The sequence below is a fragment of the Aaosphaeria arxii genome, assembly GCF_010015735.1.
Source record: "Aaosphaeria arxii CBS 175.79 unplaced genomic scaffold BU24scaffold_4, whole genome shotgun sequence".
In the NCBI taxonomy this organism is placed as follows: domain Eukaryota; kingdom Fungi; phylum Ascomycota; class Dothideomycetes; order Pleosporales; genus Aaosphaeria; species Aaosphaeria arxii.
Genome location: NW_022983477.1, coordinates 2,334,597 through 2,361,421, shown reverse-complemented (window position 1 = coordinate 2,361,421; position 26,825 = coordinate 2,334,597). Strand labels below are relative to the sequence as shown.

The 26,825-nt window shown below is 49.4% G+C and overlaps 6 protein-coding genes across 6 annotated transcripts; 1 reads left to right on the top strand and 5 right to left on the bottom strand.

Moving 5' to 3' along the window:
- Positions 1 to 72: 72 nt before the first annotated feature.
- BU24DRAFT_462262 (uncharacterized protein) lies at positions 73 to 4,707 on the bottom strand (the record flags this gene model as incomplete). Its single annotated transcript, XM_033531982.1, has 3 exons — positions 73 to 263; positions 3,864 to 4,178; positions 4,233 to 4,707. 3 exons carry the CDS (start codon positions 4,705 to 4,707, stop codon positions 73 to 75), a joined length of 981 nt encoding a protein of 326 aa, XP_033384400.1.
- Positions 4,708 to 9,781: 5,074 nt separating this feature from the next.
- On the bottom strand, positions 9,782 to 11,643 carry BU24DRAFT_192225 (uncharacterized protein). The gene is made up of 2 exons (XM_033521719.1): positions 10,851 to 11,643; positions 9,782 to 10,798 (listed from the first exon to the last, which is right to left on the bottom strand). Exons 1-2 carry the CDS (start codon positions 11,268 to 11,270, stop codon positions 9,818 to 9,820), a joined length of 1,401 nt encoding a protein of 466 aa, XP_033384399.1. The 5' UTR covers positions 11,271 to 11,643; the 3' UTR covers positions 9,782 to 9,817.
- A 1,416-nt stretch (positions 11,644 to 13,059) lies between these two features.
- Positions 13,060 to 13,740, bottom strand: BU24DRAFT_492222 (uncharacterized protein; the record flags this gene model as incomplete). Its single annotated transcript, XM_033533882.1, has 3 exons — positions 13,060 to 13,167; positions 13,236 to 13,482; positions 13,542 to 13,740. 3 exons carry the CDS (start codon positions 13,738 to 13,740, stop codon positions 13,068 to 13,070), a joined length of 546 nt encoding a protein of 181 aa, XP_033384398.1. The 3' UTR covers positions 13,060 to 13,067.
- A 5,563-nt stretch (positions 13,741 to 19,303) lies between these two features.
- Positions 19,304 to 21,778, top strand: BU24DRAFT_192180 (uncharacterized protein). Its single transcript, XM_033521718.1, has 3 exons — positions 19,304 to 19,425; positions 19,601 to 19,711; positions 19,762 to 21,778. Exons 2-3 carry the CDS (start codon positions 19,619 to 19,621, stop codon positions 21,625 to 21,627), a joined length of 1,959 nt encoding a protein of 652 aa, XP_033384397.1. The 5' UTR covers positions 19,304 to 19,425; positions 19,601 to 19,618; the 3' UTR covers positions 21,628 to 21,778.
- Positions 21,779 to 22,779: 1,001 nt separating this feature from the next.
- BU24DRAFT_409211 (uncharacterized protein) lies at positions 22,780 to 23,247 on the bottom strand (the record flags this gene model as incomplete). The annotated part of the gene is made up of 1 exon (XM_033525904.1): positions 22,780 to 23,247. The coding sequence occupies one exon, from the start codon at positions 23,245 to 23,247 to the stop codon at positions 22,780 to 22,782; it is 468 nt and encodes a 155-aa protein (XP_033384396.1).
- Positions 23,248 to 25,304: 2,057 nt separating this feature from the next.
- BU24DRAFT_450661 (putative DnaJ chaperone) lies at positions 25,305 to 26,406 on the bottom strand. Its single transcript, XM_033531042.1, has 4 exons — positions 26,361 to 26,406; positions 26,294 to 26,305; positions 26,183 to 26,243; positions 25,305 to 26,125 (listed from the first exon to the last, which is right to left on the bottom strand). The coding sequence occupies exons 1-4, from the start codon at positions 26,365 to 26,367 to the stop codon at positions 25,504 to 25,506; spliced, it is 702 nt and encodes a 233-aa protein (XP_033384395.1). The 5' UTR covers positions 26,368 to 26,406; the 3' UTR covers positions 25,305 to 25,503.
- Positions 26,407 to 26,825: the final 419 nt, after the last annotated feature.

The window sequence follows — 26,825 nt, the reverse complement described above, 5'->3', positions numbered from 1 at the left end:
TACCTCGCAAAGCATTCGAGCCGCAGGGTAGAAGGCAACACGGCAGCACACCTGATACAACAAGGCGCACCCTTATCGTTGTTCCGTGTTTGGTTGCTGCTGCTGCTGTTGTTGTTTTCGTTTTCGTCTCCAGTCGTACTTGGGAAACTTGCAGCGCGGGGGTAACCCGGGACCTGCATGATCGCTCGTCTGTGCTGGTCGAGCTTGTATCACCTCCTCCACCATCGTCCTCTTCGTTGACTCCTTCTCTCTTTCGTCTTCTTCTGCAAATCATGCATTTCTGCAGACCACCAGGGCGTCCATTCCGAAGATGTCCTCTCTCCGATACCCTTTCTTTTTCCTGGTTCATGGTTTTCCCTTCTCTTCTCGGTACACAGTTACTTTCGGGACATCTCTCCTTAAGGGTCAAAATATCCAGAGGTCCATATCTCCTTGTGTGAATAATAGTGTTCGGGCCGGCGTATTATAGAGGCGTAACGATTCGGTTCCGGCTGTCTTGTTGATATTGGTCGTTCAATTCATCCTTTCCAGACATAAATAGCATAGTGAAGGAGGCGGAACGGTAGTGGTTGAATGCAAGCATGCAAGCAAGCAAGCAAGAAAAGGGAAACGAAACCTCTCCGAAAAATCACACACCTGCATCTTTCCAAGCATCATTCTCTTCCTCTCTGTCTTTTTTTTGTTTATTCTTTCTCTTTCTCTCTGTACGCAAAATAATTCGTCCACCCCCATCACGCGGTCTTCCACCGCCTCTCACAATCACATAAAAACTACTACACCCTTTTATATATGAAAGTTTCTCCCTCTTAGCTCAGCAACGGCAGTGCAAGCTGTGTGGGAAGTTCGCGGCAAACCACTCCTCGTGTTTTGGTTGCCCGCGCGTGGTATGGGCAATAAAAGAAATAATTACACCTACAACAGTCCAATCGTGTCCGTCCTAGGCCGCATTATTTCGTCTCCCCATTCGATGATTCGGTGTCCTTTCTCTTTTAAACATGTTTATTTCCCAACCATTGTTCCTGATTGTCTCTGGTCATGATACGCAGTACGGAGTGCTGGCAGCGACTATTCATAGCCGGCCCGTGTGGTGGGCGAGCGGGCGGGGGAGGAGGGCGGAGGGGGAGTATCTGCTATGGCTGCGTTCGCGCTGGTGCTCGTCTTCGCGACGGTGAATGGGTAGATAGACGGGATACTTGCCTATGGAGAAAAGTAGACGTCACAGCTCTTTTTGTTCGGTTCTCAGATCTATGTTCCATCTCATTCGCGGATTGCATGTCCTGGACGACGTTTTATGTCCCACCTAAACTCCTTCCTACCTACCTGTCTGCCTACACTGCTTAATCTTTTATCGTTGCATGCTTGCCATGTCGATGCGATATAATCTGGCCACGACATTGATTCAGAGAGGCTTGGGTTGAGTGTCGATGTTCTTTCCCCATTGAAGCAGGATGCTTTCTGGTTCGAATGGTCAATCGTATCGGTAAGAGCATTGACCGTATGACATGAATGTCTCGCTGGAGAGAAGCTTCCTATGTCACTAAAGTCTGTAGCTTTAGGTCGCTAGGCAATCTAGGATGCGTATGTATGTGCTGATTCACTTCACGGGAGAGTGTTGGTGGTCAAGATCTGGTATGCATGCAGCACCCGATGATAGGGTGGATTGGATGGAGATAGCAAGGAAAGGAGAGAGGAGAGAGGAAAGAGAGCAGAGAGCAGAGGATGACAAGATGGCGCCTCCACGAACCCCCACTCGCACACATAGATACATTCGTCGAAACCCACAACCATGGCTCCGTAACAGAAGGAGAGGAGCTGAAGTTCCACATTCCATTCCCAGCAAATACCGTCGGCCCATAACAACCCTACCTACGAACCCGCCACTAAAGAAACGCTCTGCAATGCAAAGCATCGGACCGGTGCGTACATGTGTATGGTTGTAATCGTCACTCAGACAGCGGTGGAGACTGCCACTACCATTTCCCACAGCCAATGCGAGCAGAGGGGGTAGCCCAGGAAATTCGAGAGCTAAAGGCTTCATCGGTAGGTACTCCGTACAGTACACATCCATTGGGACGAGGCACGCAAATAATTGTTTGGCACGACGAGCGTGTGCTATCACGGGATACGGGGAGAAAGAACACACAGCATGCAAGGTACCTACTACCGGTAGTACGACCATGCTTTGTTTGCCTGTCGGTCCCACGCTATGTTATTGATAATGGAGCAGGAGGAATAGCGGAGGATCAATGTACTCCGTACCTGTAGGTTGTACCTCGACAAGCGTGCCCGTCCTATCATCGATGGTGGGACAAACTGTCTCCTTGCCTTTGCACATTGGTTATCGCTATGAAGTTTTCTGATAAGGAGGTATTCTGCATACCTGTGCAACAATCCCGAGGGAGCGGAGCAAGAGAGCAACAAAGAGAGATCAGCACATAATCCTTCCTGAAGCAATCGGGGCATGCATCGCAATATATCGTCCTGGGCGATATCTATGAAACACACAAAGCGATCAATGGGCAAGATACAGGCACTATGACGTCAATGGATGAAGACGTACTATGAATCCATCACATTGACTGGTAGACATGATAGTCCAAGCCCTCGATTGAGATTGAGAGCCCATATCGCTACGAGCATGACAAGGGGTTGTGGTACGTGCTGGCCATTTTCTCGACATCCAACGGTACGGCACGGCGCGCTTGAAACGAAGTAAGGGAGGAAAAGTGTGCAGACAATAGTTCGGCCACTGTGGAACGTAAGTACCACGGTTTCGTGGGAAGCAGCAGTCCCTTGTGCGACGCGGGGATCCGCTCCGGTACCATTGCGTGAAGTTTCGGTGCTACCTTGCCCTGGGTCATGTCTCTCTGACCCCATGGTCGAACGATCATCATGTGGAGGGATGTATAACATCAATAGATTATATGACGCCATCATAGTGCTCTGCAGTGTAATGGCATTGTTCTTGCTACGAAACTCAAATCGTACCTCGTCTCTGTGAACCAATCAGTGAGACTCTAATGGTCGAGCCATAACAATTTATCCTGCGTCAACTCACGCACTCTGCTGTATTCCGGCCACTAAGCGCAGCATGTACATCGAGAGTGGTTATCAAACTGGGTAACTTCCGCCATCTGACCGTGCGCCAAATCCAGAACAAGAAGAAAGAAGAGAAATAGACACAATCGGAATTTGCTCCCAATGGTAGCCGCTACCTCCATGTGTAGATATGCACGTAGTAGAGTGCAAAGGCCCAACGCCATGTCCCTCCGAAAAAAAACGTGCCTGCTCTTTCCGAAACCTGGAGACCAGAGCCATTCAAATCGCGCTATCATACTCAATGAAATCATTCTCGCAACGCTTCTAAAACACAGTTGTTGAAAGTGAAAGTAAAACATGACACGACGGAGCCCGTAGAGGTAGCTTCTCTCTGCTTAGGTGATTTTGCGCCAGAAAAGAGTAAAACATGTCGAATAAGAGCGGTACAATCACTCCGAATAGGGACGGGGCTGACGTGAGAGCGATAAAGAAACGAAAGAACCCGGTATGTCTCCGGTAACACAATCATAACAGTCGTTTTCTTTCTGGTCCCTGGGATGATCCGAGCGAGGAATTCGTGAAATCTCCGGCATACCAATGCTGATGCGTTAACACATGATAAAGGCCCTTGGCCCATGCTGAACAGTGCAATCCTGGCGTTCCCATGTTACCGGCGTTGGCGTGGAAATGCTAATCATACATGGAGTGACGTAAGGTGCGTGGTTGTCTCCCATCGCACGTACACCCTTAATCCATGTAGAAGTCGCCCTTGAGAATGCGTTCTTGCATAGCATCGGGAACCTTGGGTTGTTTGGGCATCTCACGAGCGGGAGGTTCCATGACAGTGACACTTTTGGCGCGCTGATGCTGATACGGAGGGTTCGGGAGGTGGCTGGAATGAGCACCGGGGAGGGAGCCGGAGATGGATCCGCGTTCGGCGCGGGAGCGGAGGTTCTCCGCAAAGTTGTAACCTTCGCCTGTAGTAGAGAGAATAGATGTCAGCTCGCGTTCACCAAGTGCTTGATCGGGGTGTTGTTTGTAATGTTCGACGAGAAGGTGTGGGAGAACAGAAGACGCAGACGACGCAGAAGAAGAAGTTGAACATTGCACAGGCACTGCTGCCGAATTGGAAGCATTGCCTGGTAACACAGAACGTGAGTGAGATGAAAACGAGGACGAGGATAAAGACAGACCTCGACCTCTAGCAGTCGGGGGAGTGGAGGCTTTAAGGACGGTAGATCTACCATTGGTGTTTCCAATGTTCCCGTTGCTCTGCCTAACATCCCGCATTGCGCGCGCTCCAAAGCTCAATCGACGGGCGAAGGGTGTTGCTGGGTTGCTGCCGGCACCAGCGGAAGGGGCCGGATCATCCTCGAAGGGGCTCTCGTCGACAGAGCCCGAGTTGGCACTGGATAGGCTCTCTGTGCGGGATCGGCCTTGCTGGAAGGGGGAGGATTGGTTGGGAGAGGCGGATAGGCCGATGGTTGTGAGGGAGAGGCGTCGTCGTTGGGCGTTGGCAGCAGCGGTGGTGATGGGGCCCTGCTGCTGTCCGGAGATGCTGCTCTGACGACCGAAGAGGTCGTGGAATGTCTGGCCTGTGAAGGAGGAGCGTCGACGGTCGGTAGCGCCTGGGGAAGGCAGAGGGGGTGAATTGCGATCAGAAGACATTGTATACGGAATCGGGCGGGAAACGAGGAGGAGGGGGTTCGATTAATTGCTGGTTGCTGTTTGTATTTGTAGTAGTAGTAGTAGTAGTAGTAACGGTTGTGGTGGCGGTCTTTGGTCTCCGGGTGTGAAAGGAAGATTGGGGGTGCAATAAGTGACAATGTCAAAGATGTACGGAGGATAAAGAGGGGGGTTGAGGGGTGGTTATTGTGTGTAGTGAGGTTGAGTGAGTGAGGTAATGGTGGTGACAGTGGAGGTGGGAAGGTGGGAGAGAGACAGTTAGAAAGTTGGAGTAGGAGGAGAGAAAGAAGTAGAAGTAGTAGCGGAGGAGGAGGAGAGGAAGAAGAGGAGAAGTTGGAGGAATTATGTAGGAAGGAGAGTAGGGAAATGTAAGTACAAGTAGGAGTAGGTGGTAGGAGGAGTAGGTGGTAGGTGGTAGGTGGTAGGTGAGTGAGTGTCTGCATGAGGAAAGAAGGATGGGCGATGGGCGATGGGCGCGATGGGTTGGTTGGTTGGGTTGGTTGGCTGGATGGTTGGATGGTTGATCGATTGATTGGCTGGTTAGCTGATTGGCTCAAGTGAACATGTATATTAGGTGTTAAGTATCTGTGTATCTACACCATGCAGCTACGCCATTAGTTACCGATGACCTAGGTACAAGTAGATATCTACGCGTAGATCTACCTTAGCACATTAGGTACTTACTCGTAGGTAGTCAAGCGTGTTTAGAATTAGTTGGACGGTGTGTTGTAGATACATAGGTAGGTACACAGTAGATACCTAGGTACATAGGTACGAGGTAGTTAAGCTGTGACTGCTGTGAGTTTGTGCGTGCGTGCGTGTGGGGATGAGATCGCTCGGGGAAAGGAAGGAAGGTAGGGTGGGAAGGTACGTGCACGGACCATGGATGCTTGTCTGGATGTACCTGTACATCCAGAAGAACATACTCGGTATGGAGTACACAGTACACAGTACACAGTACACAGTACATACTACACAACAACAATTGATTGGAATGGGGAGATAATCGAACCTCCCTCCTTCCCATTGACACAAATATTCACACACACACACACGCACACACTCTCTCGCTCTCTAGACTTGTTTCCTCCAGGGTAGATCAGAAACCACAGTACGACCAGAGTGCGAGGGGGTGATACGTCAGCGGTCGACGGCGGGTGGGGATAGCACATGGTGCAGTAGTGCAGTCAATCCACACCACCACTACACCTACCCTACACTTACCTACAACTACTAGACACTGTACACCGTACACATAATGCACCATATAACTACTCCTTGTACGGAGCACAAACTACAAAACAAACTGTGGATCCAAATATGTATCTACATACAGCGAGATCAGGCCGTGGCGTGATAGGCGACGGAGACTCGTCTCATGTCCTCTCGTCTTGCATCGTTTCGTTCCACAGCCCAAACAAAAGTAAATTGTGCAACACTGATTATCTTACGACGTGGGTGTATCTTTTGCTCCGCACTTTGCACTATGTAGGTAGAGCAGGGAACTGGACACCACAAGTACTCTAATCAGACAATAATCAAATATTCAAACAATCGATATTTCTAATGTTCATTGTTGATCCGCCTGGTGGGACCAATGCGCGATGCATATCAAATTCGCAGTTAGGAATGTTCAGGGCAGATCAGGGGCGGACAATGGAGAGAGAGAGAGCCAAAGACTGAACTGGGCTGGGCTGGGCTGGACTGAATTGAGAATTGAAGCCAACGTAATGGTCAACTAGTTAGGGATGCACAATTAGTCAACAAACCCCCGTATAAGATAGATCTGTGAAGCCATTGGCACATTTGTTTTTGGAGTGGATGGCTTGGGGCTTAGGCGAGGGCTTGACAAAAGATACGGGGGGACGTAGAAGGAGGGAGAGGGAGGGAGGAGGGAGGAGGGAGGAAGATTCAAGGAGTCAAGAGGAGGAGGAGGGGGAGGGTGGGAGGAGAACTAAGAAATCTAACCGTCCTGTTAGGGCAAGTAAGCTAGTCACGAATAGGGAAAGGCCAGTTTCCCCCGCATTTCTCCAGGGAAGGGAATCGACCCGACAAGAGGGTCATCCCATCCAATTCACCCACCCATCCATGCCATCCTCAATCCATTCATTCATACATTCACCATTCCAACCAACCATATCTCACATTACTATTCAAATTCCACCCCCTCTTCTCTTCTTTCTCGTGCTCGTACCATCCACGACGTTGCTCTACTCACCCAGTATAACGTAGTCCACGAGTACAATACACTCACATGGATTCAAAGTCCCTAGCCCTACTGCACAACCTACTCCCACCCCGTACTAACCTTGGTATTATCCACTTGGACTTCCGTCTTAGCATCAAGCTTGGTGCGAGTCTATCAACCTGAGTTCAAGCCCAGATCTTCGCCACTCATACTCGTACCCTGTTCCATATTCCATATTCCTCCCATATTCCTCCCACGTACCGCTCGTACTGCTATGCATCCTGCCTGCCTACACATGCTTATGTACATGTACATACATACATACAGACATACATACATACATCCACCTCATACCTTTGCCGCATGCATGTCTAGGTATTCCTACACTTATCCTCCCTGGCCACTATCCTCTACTCTTTCTCAAAGTCTATCTTTGAGGTTTCACCCTCAGCAACGGCACCCTAGCATTACTGTATCCCCCAATCCTTCCTTCGTCATACAACACAACTACTACTGCAGTTCATCTATATATAAACTAGGGTATGCATACATCTGTTCCATGGCTGAGCACTCGGCCATACACAGAACCAGTGCGGAAGGCTCGGCCATATCTCCCTACCCATTCACCGTTCTTCCTCGACGTCTCACTACTGCGCTTACTTTGTCATAACACAACTGAACCCAGCAGAGGCGGGGTTCAAGAACAAGGGAAAGGAAGCCAATAGGTAATTGGCAGCCACAACAGCATACACCCTCTCTTATCCTCCCTGAACGGCTTGTCTCGCTTGCTTGCCGCCTACCCTCGGACTGTCTCTTAACGCTCCACACCCCTCGTGCCCTCCTCCCCAGTCTTCCGCCCTCACAGCACCAGACGAGGGTGCCAAAGTAGGGGAAGGACAGTAGTCAAGGGTGCGTGTCAGAAAAAGTTCAAAGTATCTTCCAACAGTCTAGACACCGCCGTGCGGAGTAAGATCATAGACACATACACATATGCACATGCAATGGCGGCTACTAAGCTCCCATGTTCGATAATGCGACCAAGTATGTACATATACGGCTTCCATCCATCTTATAATTATTGCCATACGGCTCGGTAGGCAAAGCATGTCAAAGTGGCTGCTTCTGCCAACCTAGCCCGTTGCTTCACCCATGTAAGTAATTGATATGTAGCTGGCTGTGGCGCCCACCTCCGTGGAAATGTATCCTTGGATTTCTCGGACCTTTGTACTCGTACTCGGCACCGCATGCCTTGACCCCAGTTTGCCGAACACAGTTCCATTATTCTTCTTCTTTCACAGCACTCTGCATGCACGCGGACCGGCCAGCAGATACACAATCAGTTGTCATGAGAGAACTACCTACGTGCCGCAACAACCTTTAGGCTCATTGATAATACCACATTGAACAATCTGCCCACTCATGTATGTGTGTGGCTTCAACCCTACCCTGTTTGCATTGCATGGCTTTCCCCTGGAGTAAGCAGATACATAAATTCTGAGATTACAGAGGCCCAAGGTCCCGTACTCTGTTCTACCACACAACGAATAATTGTCGTGGTACTACATCACTACTCCGAAGTCCCCATCATAACTCCGAATGACAGTAAATCAATGTTGTATACATAATATTCGTACGAATACGTGAGGGGCACCACATGTGCAAGCGCTAGTTACGGTTGTGCTGTTCCCCATCCAAATGCACCTCACCCCCTTCCCCGTGCTCCCTTTGCGGCGGGCCGAATACACACATCCACAAGCTCGCGCCCCCCCGCCTTCAACGCCAGCATCTCGCCGGTCCCAATATCGTTTTTCATTCACCGCGCCCTTGATCATTAGTTATAGCACCACCGTGAGTTTCCTCGGGAACACTAGACTTGGTTGGTATACCATCCTTGGCCCAATCATCTGCATCGACGACTACTTGCTTTTCCCCGCCTTGGCCTGCCTAACTAACTACCTCCCGCCTGCACAGACGCACACATTCACGAGCTAACTAGGCGGCGGGGGCGCTCGTGGGTTATGGTCAGGGAGGGGGGGGCTGGTGGGGGGAATGATACATCACATGGCCCATGGACAGATAACAGCATCTTGAGGTTGGCTGGCTCAGGCGACTTGGAGGCATTTCCGCGCGCTACTTGTCGAAAAGCCCTGGGTTGGCTTCTTCACTGCAATATGGCTGTAGCGTCTGGTTTGTGCATGTGGCTTTTGAGGTGGTTGATGAGTTCCAAAAGATACGGTCTATCTGGATAAGTTCGAGGAGAGGGGAAAGAAAGATTAATAGATGGATATGATAGAATATAGAAAGGCCATTGTGATATCACCATCACCCCCGATGCACTGTCCCAAAACGTCAAATACGGGCAGGAGTGAGGAATCGATGGAATAATGGTAGAAGTCAAGGAAAGAATATATGAGAAGAAAAGTACAAGAGTACTGTCGGAAGAAAAATTCCGTACAACAGTCTGGGTAAGGGACAGAGCTTGTCTGGAAAAGAATTTAGACAAGTGAACGCGCTCACGACCACCGAAGCAGCATCCCCCGGAAAAAATTGAATGAAAGAGCGAAGTAGAATGGTAAAAGCAGTCCGATTCAACCAGGAAAGGATCGTGGAGAAGAGAAAGAGAGTTGATAGCAAAAAAACAGGGAAAACAATTCCTACGCCAAAGCGTGGAATCCTTGCGACACCCAAAAAGAGAACAAAAAGAACAGATAGGACTGAATTTGATCTAGGAACTCATTCAATCACTGAGCCACTACTGTGCCGGCCTCTTTGGGACATTATTTGCATAATTGTCCGAAGCCGCCCTCTTCCCTGTGTACGAAGAAAAAGTTAGTTAGAGGCTCTGATGAAAGTAATTTAGTACACTCATAAAATTGTGTCGATTATTAGACATCGTCCAACCGCTCAAATCCGCTCATAGCGGCTAGCATCGACAACGGGACTGTACTGTGTGGTATGTTCTGACTTACTATTCTCAGTAGTAATTGCGTGAAAAGTGTTCTTGAAAGCTGGCGGTGTCCATGGGGGCAACCGTCTACCGATATTGGCCAAAACCTCCCAATGGTTTCGTAGTACATCTTCCTGTGGCAGCATTTCCAGTGCGTCCAAGACAAAAAGCCCTTCATTTTTGTCAGGAGAACCGATCAGGGAAACATAAAGATTGTTCTGCTTGGGGTCTGATGGAGGAATGCCGTCCCAGGTGATGTTGGCGTAGGCATCACAGTTCCTACTAGAAACTTGGTCCAGGATAGTGACCAATGCAGATGCAGCTCGAGCTTCTATGTCTTTGCTGGAAGTCCCATTCTCGACTTGCTGGTCAAAGTAATCAAAAATTGCGCCCACCAACGCCTTGAGCTTGCTCGCACACGTTTCTACGTCGTGCGAGTCCGATCTTGCATCGGTGGGTCCATTCTTGATATACTCATCCAGTGCGTTGAAGGTCCGTGCGATACGATCATTTATCTTTTCGAAAAATACTTGTGTTTGGAACGCAGGAGTTATCACTGATCGAAGTCGGCCGAACAATCCAAGATTTTCCGATGCGACTTGTATGAAAAGCTCCCTAAACTCTCTGTATTTCTTAGATCTCGCCGATAGATAGGCCGGTTCGTCGCACTTGAACTCAGAAGGGAGGGCATCAGACGGCTCAAAGACAGAGAGCATTTCTGCGATCTCAAACTCAATGTCATCTTCATCTGGCAACGGGACCTCGTGCAGGACCCAGCCCAGCCCTTTGGATATTGTCTTTAGGCCTTTCTCGTGAATTATATCTGCTGGTTCAATTTCGTGTACATTAGAGCCATCTGCAGAGAGCTCCAGTGTTTGTGATTTCATGTCGTTTGAGTCGGACTGAGTGGCTAGCTGATCCAAGATCCAGAATATATGCTACCAAAAGTCAGCAGTGAATTCTACCATGCATGTTGCCACCATGTTATACCTTGCAGGCTGTTCCCTGGTCATTTGCACCGCAGGTACATCGTGGTACAGCAAATCGGCCGCCCATGCCGATGGTAATGTCATCATCAATGAAGAACATGTATTGCTCAGGGTCATCATCTGATGCCCTACAATACTTCATTTTGATGGCATTGTCATCCATAAGACCGCGCTTAGCACGTCTTCGCACTTCTGTGTTGAGCTTGGCGACATTGTACTGAAGCCCTGAAGTGGAATCGATCAAAGAAGGAGTAGGAGATGTAGATTCGTGAGTTGATGGGCTTGACGTGCGACTTGGTGATCCGGAAAGGTTCGTTTGGACTGGCGGTGCGGTACGAGCCCTGGCTGCTCTGGCTGCCCCAGCCCGAGTCGTCACCATGGTTTCCCCCAATGATAGTTTGGAAAGTGCTTCGGCGGACATGGAGATGCTTCACCCACTGCTCTGGTGATGAGAAAGTTGATCAAAAGCAAGATATATATCGGTTGGGATTGCACGCCGCAAGGGAAAGAACGGTTATTCAGTGATCGTATGGCAAAGGCTTCAGCCTTGACGGCGCTTAGAGATCTCCAGTTCTGACGCCGCAAGCTAGATCTATGTGGAGAACTGGTGGCTGTTGGCACGGCGAAGCAAAAATAAAAAAGAAGGTTGCCAGACTCGGTGTATTCGTGTACGTATAATGGAGCATGTCCACAATAGCCCGCAACCTACGCCGCGCATACCGAGACCATGCAAAGTATCCATAAACAGCAATCGCGGTTGCCCTATGAGACTTGCCTAGGGCAGCAAAACTCTCTGGAGAGGCCCTTGACGAGCTGGATATCTGCAAGTGAAGTCAATGGTTTGCGTGTATATCCTTGTCATAATTGATCCAAAGATCCAATGAACACCGATTTTCAGGCAAGTTGCCTAGTATCTGCGGTCACGGAGACCGCGAATGACTGAAGATGGCGATTCGATAAACGTCATACTGGGCAAGTCATGATCCTCTTCGAAGGATCTGTGTGTGTGCTTTGCCGCAGATTACAAGCACGATTAAGGCTACTGTGGCACTCGGCAGTACTAAATTTGCGGAGAACTCCTAATGGTTCTGTTCGGTGTGCTGTTCCGCAGGCATCACCGCCATAGCTGCGGCGTAGCTCTTAATCATTGCTTCTCTTCCGCCCTCTGATGGTAATCACAGCGTCAATTGAGACGCGACTTTATGTTTGTCTCATTATTTGGGGGCAGTCTCAAGGCCCAAGACAATCCGAACGGTGGGAATCGTGTTCTGTACTACCGGTCGATGGGAGTGTTGTTATCATGTTACTTGTCACTTGTTGTTCGATGATGATGGATGAGATGATGATGCGGAAGTTGGCGGAGAGTCCACCAGTCGTTGTCAAGCCACTAGGGCTGTGCACTCAGCCTCGCGTATGCAAGTTAAGCGTTTAATCCCAGCATTTTCCAATCGTTTTTGATACTTCATACTCTAATAGATGGCCGCGAGGCGTATTCTTCTTTCACATCAATAGAAAGTCGCTCAAGCTTCTGCCAGCTCTCGTAATAAAGAGACACTGTCTCGTTCTCCGTGCCACGTGTATTGCGCCCCTCGAACGTTAGCCATCGCTAGAGGGAAAAGGCTGGAGGATGGCGGCTCGGGCCTCTAGCCTGTGACCCGGTCAATTTCCATTCATTGAGGCTCTGAGTTAAACAAGAATTACATATGTCGCTCATGCTTCTGACACAGTGTGCAATGATTGATGGAGCATATTGGTCACCACAAAGGAGCAGGTTGAATTGGGAAATAGATCGTCATGCCATCTCGGACGGATCTACAGGTACCTAGGTAGGTCAATAATTAGATTGTTAGGAGATAAGGAGTGAAATATGTAGAGTTGCCATGAAAAACCACAAACAGGCGACGACAGGTGAACGAGACAGCTGCTCCTTTCAACTCTGCGAAGCACAATGCTGCCAAGGTGGCAAGCGTAAGAGTGCATAATCATCAAAGGAATGACTATTGAATAGAAATGTGGTTATGTGAATAATGGAAAGGCCAGTAAGCAACTGTGCGAGCCGCCAGCGAGCTCGACCCATCCTTCCTGGCGTGAATCTTGAAAATGCGTAAGAGACGTTCCATCATGAATCCAATTACTTTGCCGCATGGGTTACCTGAACCCTAAAGTATACGGCCCGCTCGAAAATATGAAGTCCGACAGGCGTTGAGGTGGCGCCTGATCATCGAGTACTCCAACCCGGATGACGGTAAGCTCGATAAGGGAACCATCTCCATGCTGGATAGCCCCTTGCAAACTGGTCAGTAAGGCGCAGCCCTAATCTATATGCTGTAAGTTAACGTCATTACAACAGCGTACAGAGGGGCCACTCACAACTGGGAGTTCTCACCTGCTGCTCCCTCCGTTCCGTGAAGCGGCGTGGACCGAGTTTTCTCGAGAGCTCTGCTGAGAGTTCTGTTCCTTGTTTTTGCCTGCCTCAACAATGTGCCGCATCGAGATGCCGCCCCATGGAAGACCAGAGAGCTCTTGGCCTGGATCAATATCACCAGGCTCGGGTGATGCATAGGAGCCGCCCGCTCGGCGTTGGTTCTCCATCTCGCGTTCCGTTTCTTCTTTCTGTTCTCGTTGCTTGTCTCCTGAAGTATGGCTTAATTAGCTGCGTGCTCCTTTCTTTATTGCCGTCCTGTAGAAGGACTTCCGCCGATGCAGATGGGATCCGGGAACTCACGAAAGCGCCGCTGCGCGAGCTTGTTCTGTATCTTCCTCCTCTCTCCAGGATCTTTGATCTCTGTCCACTCATCCTGCTTTGGTCGAGAGGTATCTCTTGCAGCTGCCTCTGACCCTCCCCTGGTTGGCCTTGATTGCTGCCCAATACTGGCCTGGCTTTGCGACATTATGAATTAGGCGAAGGCGTTGTGTATGAACTGCCAGTGCCTCGCTGTGCTGGCGTAGGAAGGAAAGCGGCAATGCTGGTGGGCGAGCAAGATCCCTTGTGATGAAACACTTTAGAGAATATGTTCCAAGAAGACGTCCACAGATGCTTTGATGCTTTGCAAGATTATACCGAAGGGTAAGGAAACCGTTATATCGCGTACGAATGCGTGGAGCTTCAGACCGAAGATTGGGGAAGGGGGTAGGATATGCGTTTTAGAGGTTGTCCATCAAACCAAACCCTTTCTCATGTCTAAGAAGAACTGGCACCGGGCCGAACTAGTTATGAGATATCTGGAACGATGAATGGCGAGACTCTGGTCCGAAGTGAGTACAAGATTCAGCTGTTTTGCAGCTTGATGCCTGATCGTGCTCGAGGAATGGATGAACGGGAATGGAGTGTCATTAAGAAAAGAAACGAATGAACGAATGAGCGTGGTGCGCCACGAATGACTCTATAGAAGGGCGCACACGAAGATATACATACTGTGGTACAACAACACATGGAGAGTCCCTGACTGGCCTAGCTGTCGACGATTGAGGGAACCAGTGCTTCGGGATTGACGAGGGAGGGATCGACATCCTTGGGTCGACCCACCGGTGCCATGAGGCTTCAGAGGTATCATTCTGGTGATTGGTTCGTGATAGCCGCAAAATAGCTACTAAAGCGCGAAAGGATAACGGTCTCTGGGCAAAATGTAGGCATCTATCTAAAATATCGATACGTCTGGTAAGGCAGAAACGTCTGTCTACGTTTCAACGAGTAGGAGTCCAGGGTTTAGACCAGCTCGGCAGTCCCGTCTATGGGCTAGGACGATATGACGTCCTGCCGGAGTCCTGGTGGACCGCACGATATACCTCTCTAGGATCGGCAAAATCCATAAGCCCTGTAAGGCAGTTGGTATAGGTGAAGGCACTGATCAGGATTGGCCGCTTGGTGCTCCGCAAAGCAGATAGTGTCCCCAAAAACCTTCGTGCCTATACTCCGGTAGGCCATAATCGCGGTCGTTCCGAGCAGTCTCACCAGACTAACGGTAACGAATGATGCAGGTACCTGGCTTCGACTTGGCCGGTTCAGCCCCCAATGTCCGGATTGGGATAGATGGGACATGGTGACGTGATAGGAATAGGGTCAAGTCATAATGTCTACCTACAGTGACACATGGTATCCATGACACTGTTCACGATTGAAGGATTATCGTGGCGGTGCTCATGCCATTTGCACTTTGGGGTGCTTGTGGTAAACGACCATATCGGGGTGAACTTGTGTTCAGCCGTGTGACGGCGGCATCGCAGACGAGGCAGAGGATGACATGCCGTGACAAAGAAGGTAATATGAGCGGAAGTAGAGGTCGACATATGCATTGACTAGGATATCTCAGCTGCCAAAGGGCAAGAGAGCACTGCAGAATTTCGGCGTCGAGCCGTGCATTCCCTGCTCTGATGCACTGTACCATGAGAAATGTGATGATAACCGCCACTTCGGCGAGCCGGTAAGTGGAGAGGGAGGTGATGTCAGAGACAACCACTATATGGATCCAAGGTGATGTATCGGTGTGCCAAAGTTCGGAGCATTGCTTGAAGCCGTCGCAAATGCAAGTAGTTTGAAGAGGAGTTGTTTTAAAGTCGAGCGGTGGACGTTCGCTCTAGCCTCATCCCTATCAAGCAGCCGGCCAATCAAGATGGAGTTTGTCCTGTGCACAGCCAGCGCCATTCCTAATATGGGCGATTCCTTTGCCTTAGACTGAACATGCAGACCGCTGGACTCAGCCTCGATCTCAAACAACCTTAAAGCATCTAAGGGTGATCTATGCCGTAGCGACAAATAAAATGATCTTAGTACGGGTCTGCCATCTCCAAAGGCACTCTCTTTTTGGGCCCGCCTCATTTAACAACTGCAGTAGTCGTCTCATTGACCGTCTTTTCTACAACCTCTTCCCAAGAAAAGACTGATGAATGCCGCCCTGCGCTTGTGTCGTGTGCTTGTGGCTACTGTGGATGCATCGCCAATGTCTAAAATGCATCATGGCGGTAGCCAGTTCATTGACCGGTGAATGACCGTGCATCCTGGAGTCAAAAACCCTACCTTTCAAAGGTCAAGCCACCAGTATGAACAGAGATCATGTCACAGTGTTTGGATGGATTGACCGAGGGCGTGGTAGACTATCCAGAAAAGAGTCATGTATAGAAAAATTCATGTACCGCACTGGCTATTTCCGCGATTCTAACAACTATTAGTATCTATTTATAATTATACTGCAATAAAGCGGCACAAAATCTATGTCATGAATGGCTCGGATATGGGCGAAAGGCGTACAACTCCCCCCTCTTCTGGCAGAATGACACAAACAAAGCATCATTTTCTAGATCAAGGTTGACATCGTCATGTACATCTAATCTCTATCTACTAAGTAGCAGGTATCAGTCCTCGATAGACCTCCCACTTTACCACTAGTCAAGCCGTTCAGTATCAGCAACGTTCGCTCCTCCCCCCAATGATCACTTGCGCCGTGAGCCCTAGTCCGGCCTCAAGCATGTGTTTATAATTGCACATTCCAAGTGTTGCAAAAATGGTCCCCGTGTTGTCTGACAAGAGACTGGTGTATGGTACGGCAACGCAGCGCTGGACATAAGTCTCGAGTACATGGCTTGCCTGGAGTTCCTTTTGCTCGGTATTAGGTGCATGGTAGGCAGAAGTGATTCACCAAAGGAAGATTATAGTGCACTGCGACTTACCCAAACCAGGGTGAGGGATTGACTTCAGAAAAAGTTGATGACCTTACGTTCGTGCGAGAATCGTAAACCTGATTGTCATTAAGCGCCATGATCTTGAGTTTGAGGGTGTGTTTCTTGCATCACCAGATTCACCACCATTGGTACGAGAGTTGGAAGAGTCAGATCGGTCAAATGTTGAACCGGGGGGCATTCGACACAATTGTTGGTACCTAGGCGTCAGCGAACCATAGCTATTCTAAGCATTAAATCATGTTTAAAACGACGTTTACATGTATCGGACATCCGCTAAGAATCGGACCGCCGCAGGCGATGTACGACCATGCAAGTGTATACTGAGGATGCGTACAACGAACCACCAGCCTCACGCTTAGAATGCCTTCAAGTGCCTGCACAGCCACTGTGACCTAATCTGGCGTTGTGCGTGAGCAGTGAAAAGCATGGATACGATTCATAGGAAAGATGAGCGGCTGAGGATAGCGTCAATTCCCACAAAATGTAAGCACTTTAAAAATGGTTCATCGGCTTCAGTAAACGGGTTACTGTGGGCAAAGTCAACCAAGGTTGTTGAGCGAACATTTGCTCGAGAACGAAGAAGCCACAGGGATAACTATCAATAATGTTTGGGTGAACATGCACGATGTTTGTCATAACTTAGTCCCACACATTCGAAGGATTGGCAATGAATGGGGTGGAGTAGACACGGTCCTGCTAAAAACCTATTTCGATCTCCCACTGAAGGAAATGTTGCTCCAAGGACATGGGGCGAAGACCCTTGGAGCAGGCAAATGTGGGGTGACGCTCGAAGGGAGCACAATGATGATCGAATGAACGAGTCTACATGACCGTGCAATGAATGCATCGAGTCTAGATTATGATGGAAGCGTTCTGTACCCAACGCAGTCAATGGAAGGGATCATCTTTCCCTTTCCATTTGTCATACGTATCGTGGTCAAGCACGCGAGTGACGAGAATGATAGAAGGCGTATGGGTGCCGTTTCTCCTGTTCAATTGCGAAGAAGCAATTGGAGGTTGGTTGGTGAGTGAGTGAATGATTCCAAGGTTGAGGAAGGAGAGGGAGAAGAGGAAGAAAAAATAAGAAGGCCTAGTAGGAAGTTAAGGATAATTGAGAAAGGGGCGGAAAAACCCCACGGGCACTAAATGGCTTGGCGGGAAAGCGCAACAAAATCACTGTGACAGCTGGCCACTCTTCTGTTTCTTCACACACATTCATAAACTTTTGAACGCATAATCAACTGCCATGTCTCATCTGCCATAGTGTGGTCAGTCATATTGGCGTACTATAGTAATCCCAACTGTGGCTTTTTTAGGCTTCTGCATCGCTCTTCCATGATGCTAGGGGTCACCTGCGTATGGCCGGACATATTTCCCCTTCTCAATCATGTTGATAACTCTGGCCTGGATTGATGTGAAGAGCGCTTCAAGTTGCTGGAACCCCATTCACATCTTGGTTTTTTCCTAACAAATATTCGGATGCATCGTGTAGTATGTAATTGTTTCGCACGGAATCGTATCCATCAATGGAATGGGTCCATCAATCTAGCTCCTCTATCAGCACATTGCCTCGTCAGCAAGGCTCCCCCATAGTAAGAACCAAATGACCAGTCATGTCTTATACCAAAGTCCAGTCTGGTTTATTCGTTGATTACACACCATACAGGAATCTACATCAGGTATCAACTAATACAGTGCGGACTATGTAAGCGTTGCACATTCAACTGCGATGGATAGGATTTTGTCAGCTCTGATGATGGGCACGTGGCTTCGGCTTCGGCTTCGGTCACGTAGATGCCATTACAGAGTACGGATCAGATGTTGTGTGATTACTTCTACTTCTAAGTTCTACTGTGTATTACTCCGTATGTCGCATGAAGACAGCATCTCGTCTGTTGGTTGCTCGGAAGCCCGGCTGGCTCTCTTCACCTTCTGCATTCTGCATTCTGCATTCTGCTGATCCTGATCCCTGTCCAACGGGCAATTCCAGTTGGCGTTTTGCGCCCCGAGGGAGTATTCCTAGGACGAAGGAAGATTTCAAAGCAAGGATAGTTGTGGGTAGGGAGGCAACTTATTACTCTAGCGATACTCTGTACTGTGTAATTTAACACCATCGAGAGTGCAGTACTCCGTACACGCGAAGGGATATTTAATGTCAGTTTGTAACGGTAAGTACTCCGTACCAGGTAGGTAACAAAACAACAATCACATATGGGGTGAGAAATATAGGAGAAATTCCCGATCCTATGGTTCTACAGAGATTTCCTACCGATTATTGTCTGTATGTATGTAGGTACTGTGTATGTAATAGGTAATTAGTATGTATGTATGTACCTTGCTCGTGGCAGGCCGCCCACGTTGGTGTTGCTTGCAGCAAGTTGCCTCCCTCCCTACCGAGTACCTCCCCCCCAATTATTGGCATCTGGCATCCCAACCCAACCAACCCTAAAGGGGGCCCAGACGCAGCACCAGACTATTACCAGACTACCAGGACTACCAGCACTACTCGAGCAGAGGAAGCGAGTCGTGCGTCGATCGGATCTAACGCACCACGAACCTCTGTCTCCTAGAAAGTGTCTCCTTTCCTGTCTTTCCGTCATCTCTCCTCCAACATGGAGACCTCGTTGTAATAACTAATAATATCTTCTTCTTCTTCTTCATTGTCTAGAGGCGCCCTCCCGCCTGTACCGAGCTCCGCACGCTTCCCCGCGAGTTTGTGTCTTTCATCGTCCCATCCCTCCCTATCCCCCGACCTCGCTGCGACCCGCTCCTCTTCTGCTTCACCATGGCCTCTGCCCTGAACAAGCGCCAGCAAGCGCGCAACGAGCGGACATTACAGGATCTAATTAAGACAGTCCCCGGAAACAATATTTGCGCTGATTGCGGGGCGCGCAACCCAGGTCTGTCCTTCCTTTGAAATATTTCCAGTCGAAGAACCGTATACTGACTGTGCTACGTAGGATGGGCCAGTTGGAGCGTAAGTTCTCTGTTCTACTCCCTACCCCGATCCGCCTCGCTGCTGCCAGAGCGCCCGACTCCCTTTCGGGCGGAGAATAGACACTGACATGATCGCAGTTGGGTATTTTCTTATGCATGCGGTGCGCGGCGCTGCACCGCAAGCTGGGAACTCACATTTCCAAAGTCAAGTCTTTGAGCATGGACAAATGGGACAATGCCCAAGTCGACGTAAGAACGAGATTGTCTCGAGGTTGAAAGGGTATACTGACACTGAGTAGAATATGAAGCGCATGGGCAATATCGAATCGAACAAAGCATACAACCCTCGAAACATCAAGCCGCAAATCCCGATAGACATCGACGAAGCAGACGGCGCAATGGAAAGGTTCATAAGACAGAAATACCAGGAGCGTGCATATTTGACCGACTCTCGACCTGGCACGCGACACAATACCGGCAGCACCAGCTCCGTCGAAGACAGACCGCCCCCGCTTCCGCCGAAACCTACGAAACGATTTGGATTTGGTCTGCAAAAGGCCGCCACTGCTCCGCGAAACGTCACACCTCCAATTTCGCCTGATTTGTACGGATTTGGCGACACATCTCCGCCTAGAGTGAACAAGCCGTCAAGGGTATTCGGATCGGATGTCGGGGCTTCAGGGGACGGCTTGGAGTCGAAGCTGGCGACGCTTCGCGATATGGGATTCCCCGACGACAAACGCAATGCTACGGTCTTGAAGGGCCTTAATGGCAACATTGACAAAGCTGTGGAGGCATTGATCAGACTGGGAGAACAGAATCCTGGGAGGTCCCGTGGTAACACACCTACCCCTCCCGTGAAACCTGGGGCAAATGGATTATCATTTGAGAGATCAAATACCGCACCGGCCGCGGTCTCATCAATGAATCCATTCGATGCTTTAGACGCCGTTCCTCCCGTGCAACAACAACAACCGCAGGTTGGCCTGAACACCCAGACAGCGTATCAGACAAATGGCTCCCAAGTGACTTCTCCCATCAATTCATACAATCCATTCCTGGGGCAACAGATGCAACAAAACTATCCTCCTCAGCAACAGATGCAGCAGCAACAGATGCAACAACAACAGATGCAACAACAGCAACAGATGCAGCAACAGCAGCAACAGCAACAGCAGGCATCTCAGCATAGCTTGCCTTCACAGTCGAATCCATTCGGCCAACCGCAACAGGGCTTGGAACAATCTTTCCAAAACCTGCAACTGTCAAGTGCACAACCGCAACAGCAATTGTTTCCAAACCGGACCGGTGGCCACGCTCAACCACCTAACCCGCCTTTTGCACAAGGCAACCCCTTTCAGCAATCCTTCACACCACCACCCATGCCACAGATTCCACAACAATATCAATCCTTCCTCCCGGCTCAGCAGTCCACGTACCAAGCGCCAGTGTCGCCATCGGCTGCTAGCAATCCATTCTTAAAGTCCTCACGATCTCAGATGTTTTCTCCCACCTACGCATCGTCCAATCCATTCAACCAGTCACTTCAATCACCACCCCAACAACAACCACAACCACAACAGCAGCAGCAGCAACAACAACAACAACAACAACAACAACAGCAGCAGCAGCAACAGCAGGGAACTAATCCATTTACAATGCAGCAGAGCTCTCCAAGTGCTGTTACCTCTCCTGGGCCGTCTCCCTGGCAAGGCCTAAATCAGAACACGCAACCCCAGATGAACCCGTGGCAGGCTCAACAGATGGGATACGCACCGCAGAGTCAGCCGCAGCCAAATTACCTGCAGCAAGGCCAAGGCCAGATCCAAGGGCACCCGCAGCAGGCTGCATTGGATAAGAATTCCATTCTTTCCTTGTACAACTACCCACAGCTTGCACCGCAACGATCCGAAGCTACACAGCCTGCCCAGGTTCCCACTCCCGCATCTGCTGCCCCTACTGCCCCTGCAGCGGGGAACCTAAACCCCTTCGCTGCCGTCCAGGGTGCACCGCAAGGCCAAGCACCTCGATCAGGATTGACGAGTCCCATCTCGCCAAACGGAGCCAGGCATGTCAGTAACGAAAGCGTTGATTTCGCAGGTCTCATGGGCGGGCGTCATTCACCCGACGCATTTTCGGGTCTAAGTGCAAGTTATCGAAGATAGAGAAAACCATCCTCGCAAAACATCTTGTTGCATAGTTTGCCTTTTTCACCATGCATAGCTAGCGGAGCAAGATTTACGTCAAATTCACAGCATTCATACTTCATTTTGGTCGGCTCCATCGATTGCAGGGAATGATCAACGTAGTCATGGGGAGGGAAAGAATGAGGGAGATAGAGAGAGGGGGTTATGTGCAAGAGGGCTAAGCATGTTCGAAATGGGCATACCATTCGAGGTCAAACGTTTGTAATTACATCCATTTCTTTCTTTTCTTGTAGGGTTTCTCTTTCTTTTTGTGTAGTTGATGTACCTTGGATGGGATAATAACTTGGAAGGGAAACAGAAAGGGGTAGACTGGGATGCCCGAAAGGATTCAAAGGACAATAGGGAAACGGACGGGACCGATGTCAATAAGCACTCAATACATATCGTTCATTTGCTCGAAGCATTGTATCTTCGATTTATTAATTTCCAGCTTCTGTGTTCTGGAGACGAGGAGGTATACACCAAGTTGGGTTCTATTATTCATTGGAAGCCGTCACGCCACTTCCCCGTGTTTGATCCTCGTACGGAGTAGCTGAGCCACGAAGTGACTGCATCTGTGATTCAATGTGAGTCCCTTACTCATCCAGATATTCTCATAGGTCTCCAATACGGACGCATGGATTGGAATGAGGCATGTTGAGTTGGTTATGATACGTTTAGCAGCTCCCTTATGTTAGTCATGCAATCCCACTACACATGCAAGGTCATGATTACTTTGTTGAATGAACACGGAAAACGTAAAGGGTTGAAAGGGTTCATTAATTCGTGAGATATATATAATCTAAATTCTGTCCTCCGCTAGGCATTACACAGGAGGCAACGATACGACGTATCTGCCAACAGGGTTTGCATGGTTTTGAGATTGAGATTCGTTGTAGAGTAGCTCCTGGCTTACGTCGTGGAGCTGGGTGATGATGCGCTTGCTGAACTCTTCGAAGAGGGGAGGATCCAGTGGGTATAGTGAATCCTTGAGTGGTAAAAAACTGAAAAGTGTGGAAATTTTCGATCAGGCGCCCTTCATCACGCCTAAAGTTGCTCGAAGAAGCATCTTTCGCGTTGCGCTTCCCATCTCCTCATCCGGCAGAGTTGACCGAGCGACGCAATCCGCGTTCATAGGAAAGCCTGTGCCATCTTCGCCATACTAGCCAGGCCCCCGATACCGTCTGCCAGATTCTTCAGCCCAGCTCCCGCGTTGGAACCTCCACCTCCAGCATCTCCGTAACCTTCGCTCCCGTAGTAACCTCCCTGGCTGGGAGCACCTCTCGCGCCCTGGCCGCCGCCTAGTTCGGGCAGGTTCACGCCAAATTGCCTGGCCAGCTTGTGTAGGACGCCGCCGGATACCAAGGGCATGATGACCATGAAGAAAATCTTGTAGGGATGTTTCTTTGCGTATCGCCACAGTTGGCGAAGGAAATGTTGGAATTTGTGGTAGAGGTGTTGAAGGTAGCCGTCTCGAGGGGAGCGCTTGTAGCGCGAGGTCGACGATCGATGGCGAGATGAGGAGCTGTAGGAGGAGCCGGCGTAGGATCGCGCGTAGCCTGGCCGCGACGAGGAAGACGAGGATGTGAACCAGCCCATCGTTGTTCGTAATCGCTGGTGTTGTGTAAGGTGTAAGGTCGTTGCGGGTCAGATGCGCAAAATGTTGCAAAGTTTGATGAGATAGTACGAGGTTGACAGTAAAGTTCTTCGGTGAATAAAAGCCGGAATAAATTAAATTGCTGAAGGAACAAATGCGACAGATTGGATGCGAGAGCCGGTGTTGGTAGAAGCTGATAGGGCTGTTCGCGCAAATGTATTGAGATGCTGGTGCTTCAGCTCGAGCGGAGCTCTACTTTCGCGCCACCTGCTCGCTTTTCGTTGTTCGACTTGTCAGATGCTTCTGGATGCGTTTTCCAGAAGAGAGTAATGGGTCCAATCTTCGTGGAGAATAACACCAAGCTCTTCCTTTGCCTCCGGTGAGGGTGGATCGGGATTGGGCAGCAGCTGCAGCAGTTATAATTTGTGCGCTGTAGCTCTCGTTCGCTGGGTTCTTTAGACGTCGCGAATTGGCCCAATAGCGGAGACCCTGAATCCCAATCGAAGGAGGATATCTGCTTGTAGGTCTAATCGATGGCGTAGGAAGTCTAGATGTATGTTGCTAGACTAGAGCAGCTGTTAGCGACGAAGATGACTTGTCGACGAAAGATGCTCTGCGCTCCGACCGCGAAAGATGCGAAGCTGATGCAAATACTCCGTAGACAGATGGGATTGATTGACAAAGAGAGAGAGAGAACAATCAAGGCAGGAAAGGGTATGCGGAGGAGCGGCGAACTTGTGGAGCGTGTTTCCGGCAGCAGGGGGCGATCCTACAGACCGCCATTTGCACCGACTCGTAACTGCGAGGTGGTTGGCCCAGGGCCGTCCGGGTTGGAGGTGGTTGGGATTCTTTGCACAGGCCAAGCGGCGGACAACATGCAACTACAGCGACTACAGCAAGACTACTATGACTACCACGACTGTACACGAGTACTTGCATCCACTTGGGGCCAACTACTGCCCAATTTACATGTATCATGCATGTTTATCGTGCAAGGATATGCGAGACACAATTGCATGAACTCTAGTAGGGTCCCGGCCTAATTGGTTGCCCACTTGCCCGACTGTTTTTAGATTCTATACGCCTACTTTGGGCTACTTGGGCTACATATATCAGTCCGAAGAAGTTATAGCACACAGCCAGCACATAATTCTGATTCATTCAAAATTCATTGCTCGACTTTCCTCATTCGTAGTGCTCGAATTGACAACAGCAGATTTTGACTAGGCACAGGCTACGACAACGGGTAATACTTCAAATATGGCAAAGACAGTAACACTGGTTTTGGGTTTTGATCTGAATCCAGAACGTGGAAATTGAATATATCGGACTTGATACGGCTCAGTTCTTACTAGCCACGTGGAAACTTCATACAGCGCATCATAATGACTCCTCACAATGACTCCTCCCGGTGACTCCTGCTGGTTCGACCAGATAACCCTCCATGCAGTACAGACAACGATTCTTGGGGACTCGAGGCCTGTGCATATTGTGGCGACGTGGATTATCTGTGCGAAGTTTTACACAACTATATGCATCGTTTGACCAGGGTGAGTTCTTTTTGTGGTTCGAGCTTCATGATTTTCAACGGTTATTTGGTTTCATAAAAGTAACCCAACTGTGACAGCACATACTTCAGTACAGAGGCGGGCATGCTTTCATTTGAAACCCTTCAGAATCCCCCATGGACTTTGTATACAAACTGTCTACCACTCAAATCTCTGTGATGGCAGCTGGTCATTGTCCGGTCTCGAAAAGCATGTACGCGAGAGTCTCGTTGTAAGATCATTGGTATCGTCTAGTAAACACCGAAACCATGACCTTGCAATATCTATTGTAGGAAGCTTTCATGTTTATTGCATAAGATTTCATGTGAAGTTCGTGAGAACTCAGATTTGAGGCCACTCTTCCTTGAATGGGGCATTGCTTGCGCCAAATGGCTTCACATCGGCTGGTTTTCAGTAAAATGGGGATTACCAGTTCGATAAGAAGACTTGATGGATCCCCTAACCATACGATGAATACATAAAGCTTATTCGAGGCGCTATACATCCACACCCATGAGCATTGGAGTAAAGTGTTCATATCAGATTGATGACTACCTATATTATGCTAATTGCTACCAAAGAAAGACCCCCAAAATACTCGTGTGACTCTCAGGGACATGGGAGGTCATGGCTGAACAAAATTCTAACTGAGACTCTGTTCCCGAATCAAGTCATATCCTGCAACCTCTACTTCCACACTCGAGGCTGTGACTATGAACCTACAGCACTTGCAAACACCTTTGCCGCAAGGTCACTCAACAACTTCGCTTTGTCTGCCTGAGGCAACTCTTGAAATACCTCATACACACTCTTTCCTTTGGCATCTCTGACAGCGCCTAATCTGTTTCCAGCAACGGCCCCCGCAAGCATGCCTGGGAAGTTGGCGACGATGAACCCCATAGCCCCGCCGCTCAAGCCACCGATAATGCTCCAGAACTTGCCTGTGGGCGTCGCCTGGTCACCCTCGGCCATTCCCTCCTCCCGCAACATCTCCTCGAACATCCCGCCAAATTGCTCGTTTGAGAATCGGTTGTGGCTATCTTCTGTCTCGCCCGCGGGCGCGCTGCCGAAGCCGAATGCGGACCATGGAAAACCTCCCGCGTTACCCTGGGGTCGGGGTATCTCTTCTTCGAACTCCTCGCTGGAGTCGCGTGAAAAGCCTGCGCCTGCACCCCCAAAAGATCCGTATGCGCGGGTCGCATCGTAGTCGCGGCGTCGAGTAGGGTCAGACAATGTGTAGTATGCATCGTTGATCTGTTGGAATCGCTTCGTGCGTGCCGTGCGCTCGGGAGAGTCGGCTGCTACACGATCTGGATGGTGTTTGAGGGCTGCTCTGGACAACGAATGCTTGGTTAGTGAAGGTCGATGTGGGCTTTGGAGGAAGTCGTACTTTTTATAGGCATCGCGGATCTGTTGCTGTGTCGCCTTGGAATCTATCTCCAGAACGCGATCTGTAGATCTATGTTGGTATGGCTTATGAGTTATATACGAAGCAACTTACAATAGTCAGGCGCTGAGATCAAGTTAGCCTAATGGTGCTACATGATGATTACGAGAAGGAAGTTTACCTGACATGCTGGGAGTGGTTTGGCTGTCTTGTCTTTGATAGTGTAGTATGCAATGATTGTGGGTATATATATGTATGAACTGGTATCTCTGAAATGGTTCAAGTGGACAAGCACGAAAAAGAGGTGATGTTGCGCATAGAGGCGATGACGTCGACGGATAAAAGACACGCCTTCTCTGTTCTGCGGGTACGATACTCTGGGTGTCTGGGCCCTAAGATCTAGACTAGACTAGCCTGGTCCCTGATTTCTGGCCTGTACCTAGGCTGTAACACCGCCACTCACCACTGTGGCGTAATCGTGAATCCAAATCCACGTGCTGAGAGTTCACGCTGTTCGTGAACATCTAAACACGCACGAGTAGGAAGCAATCTCAGACTATAGTCAAATCTAATGCCATATATTAATATCTATGCACTCTCACCCAACCAAGAATCCAGAGCGAAACGCTAAATCGAATGATATACA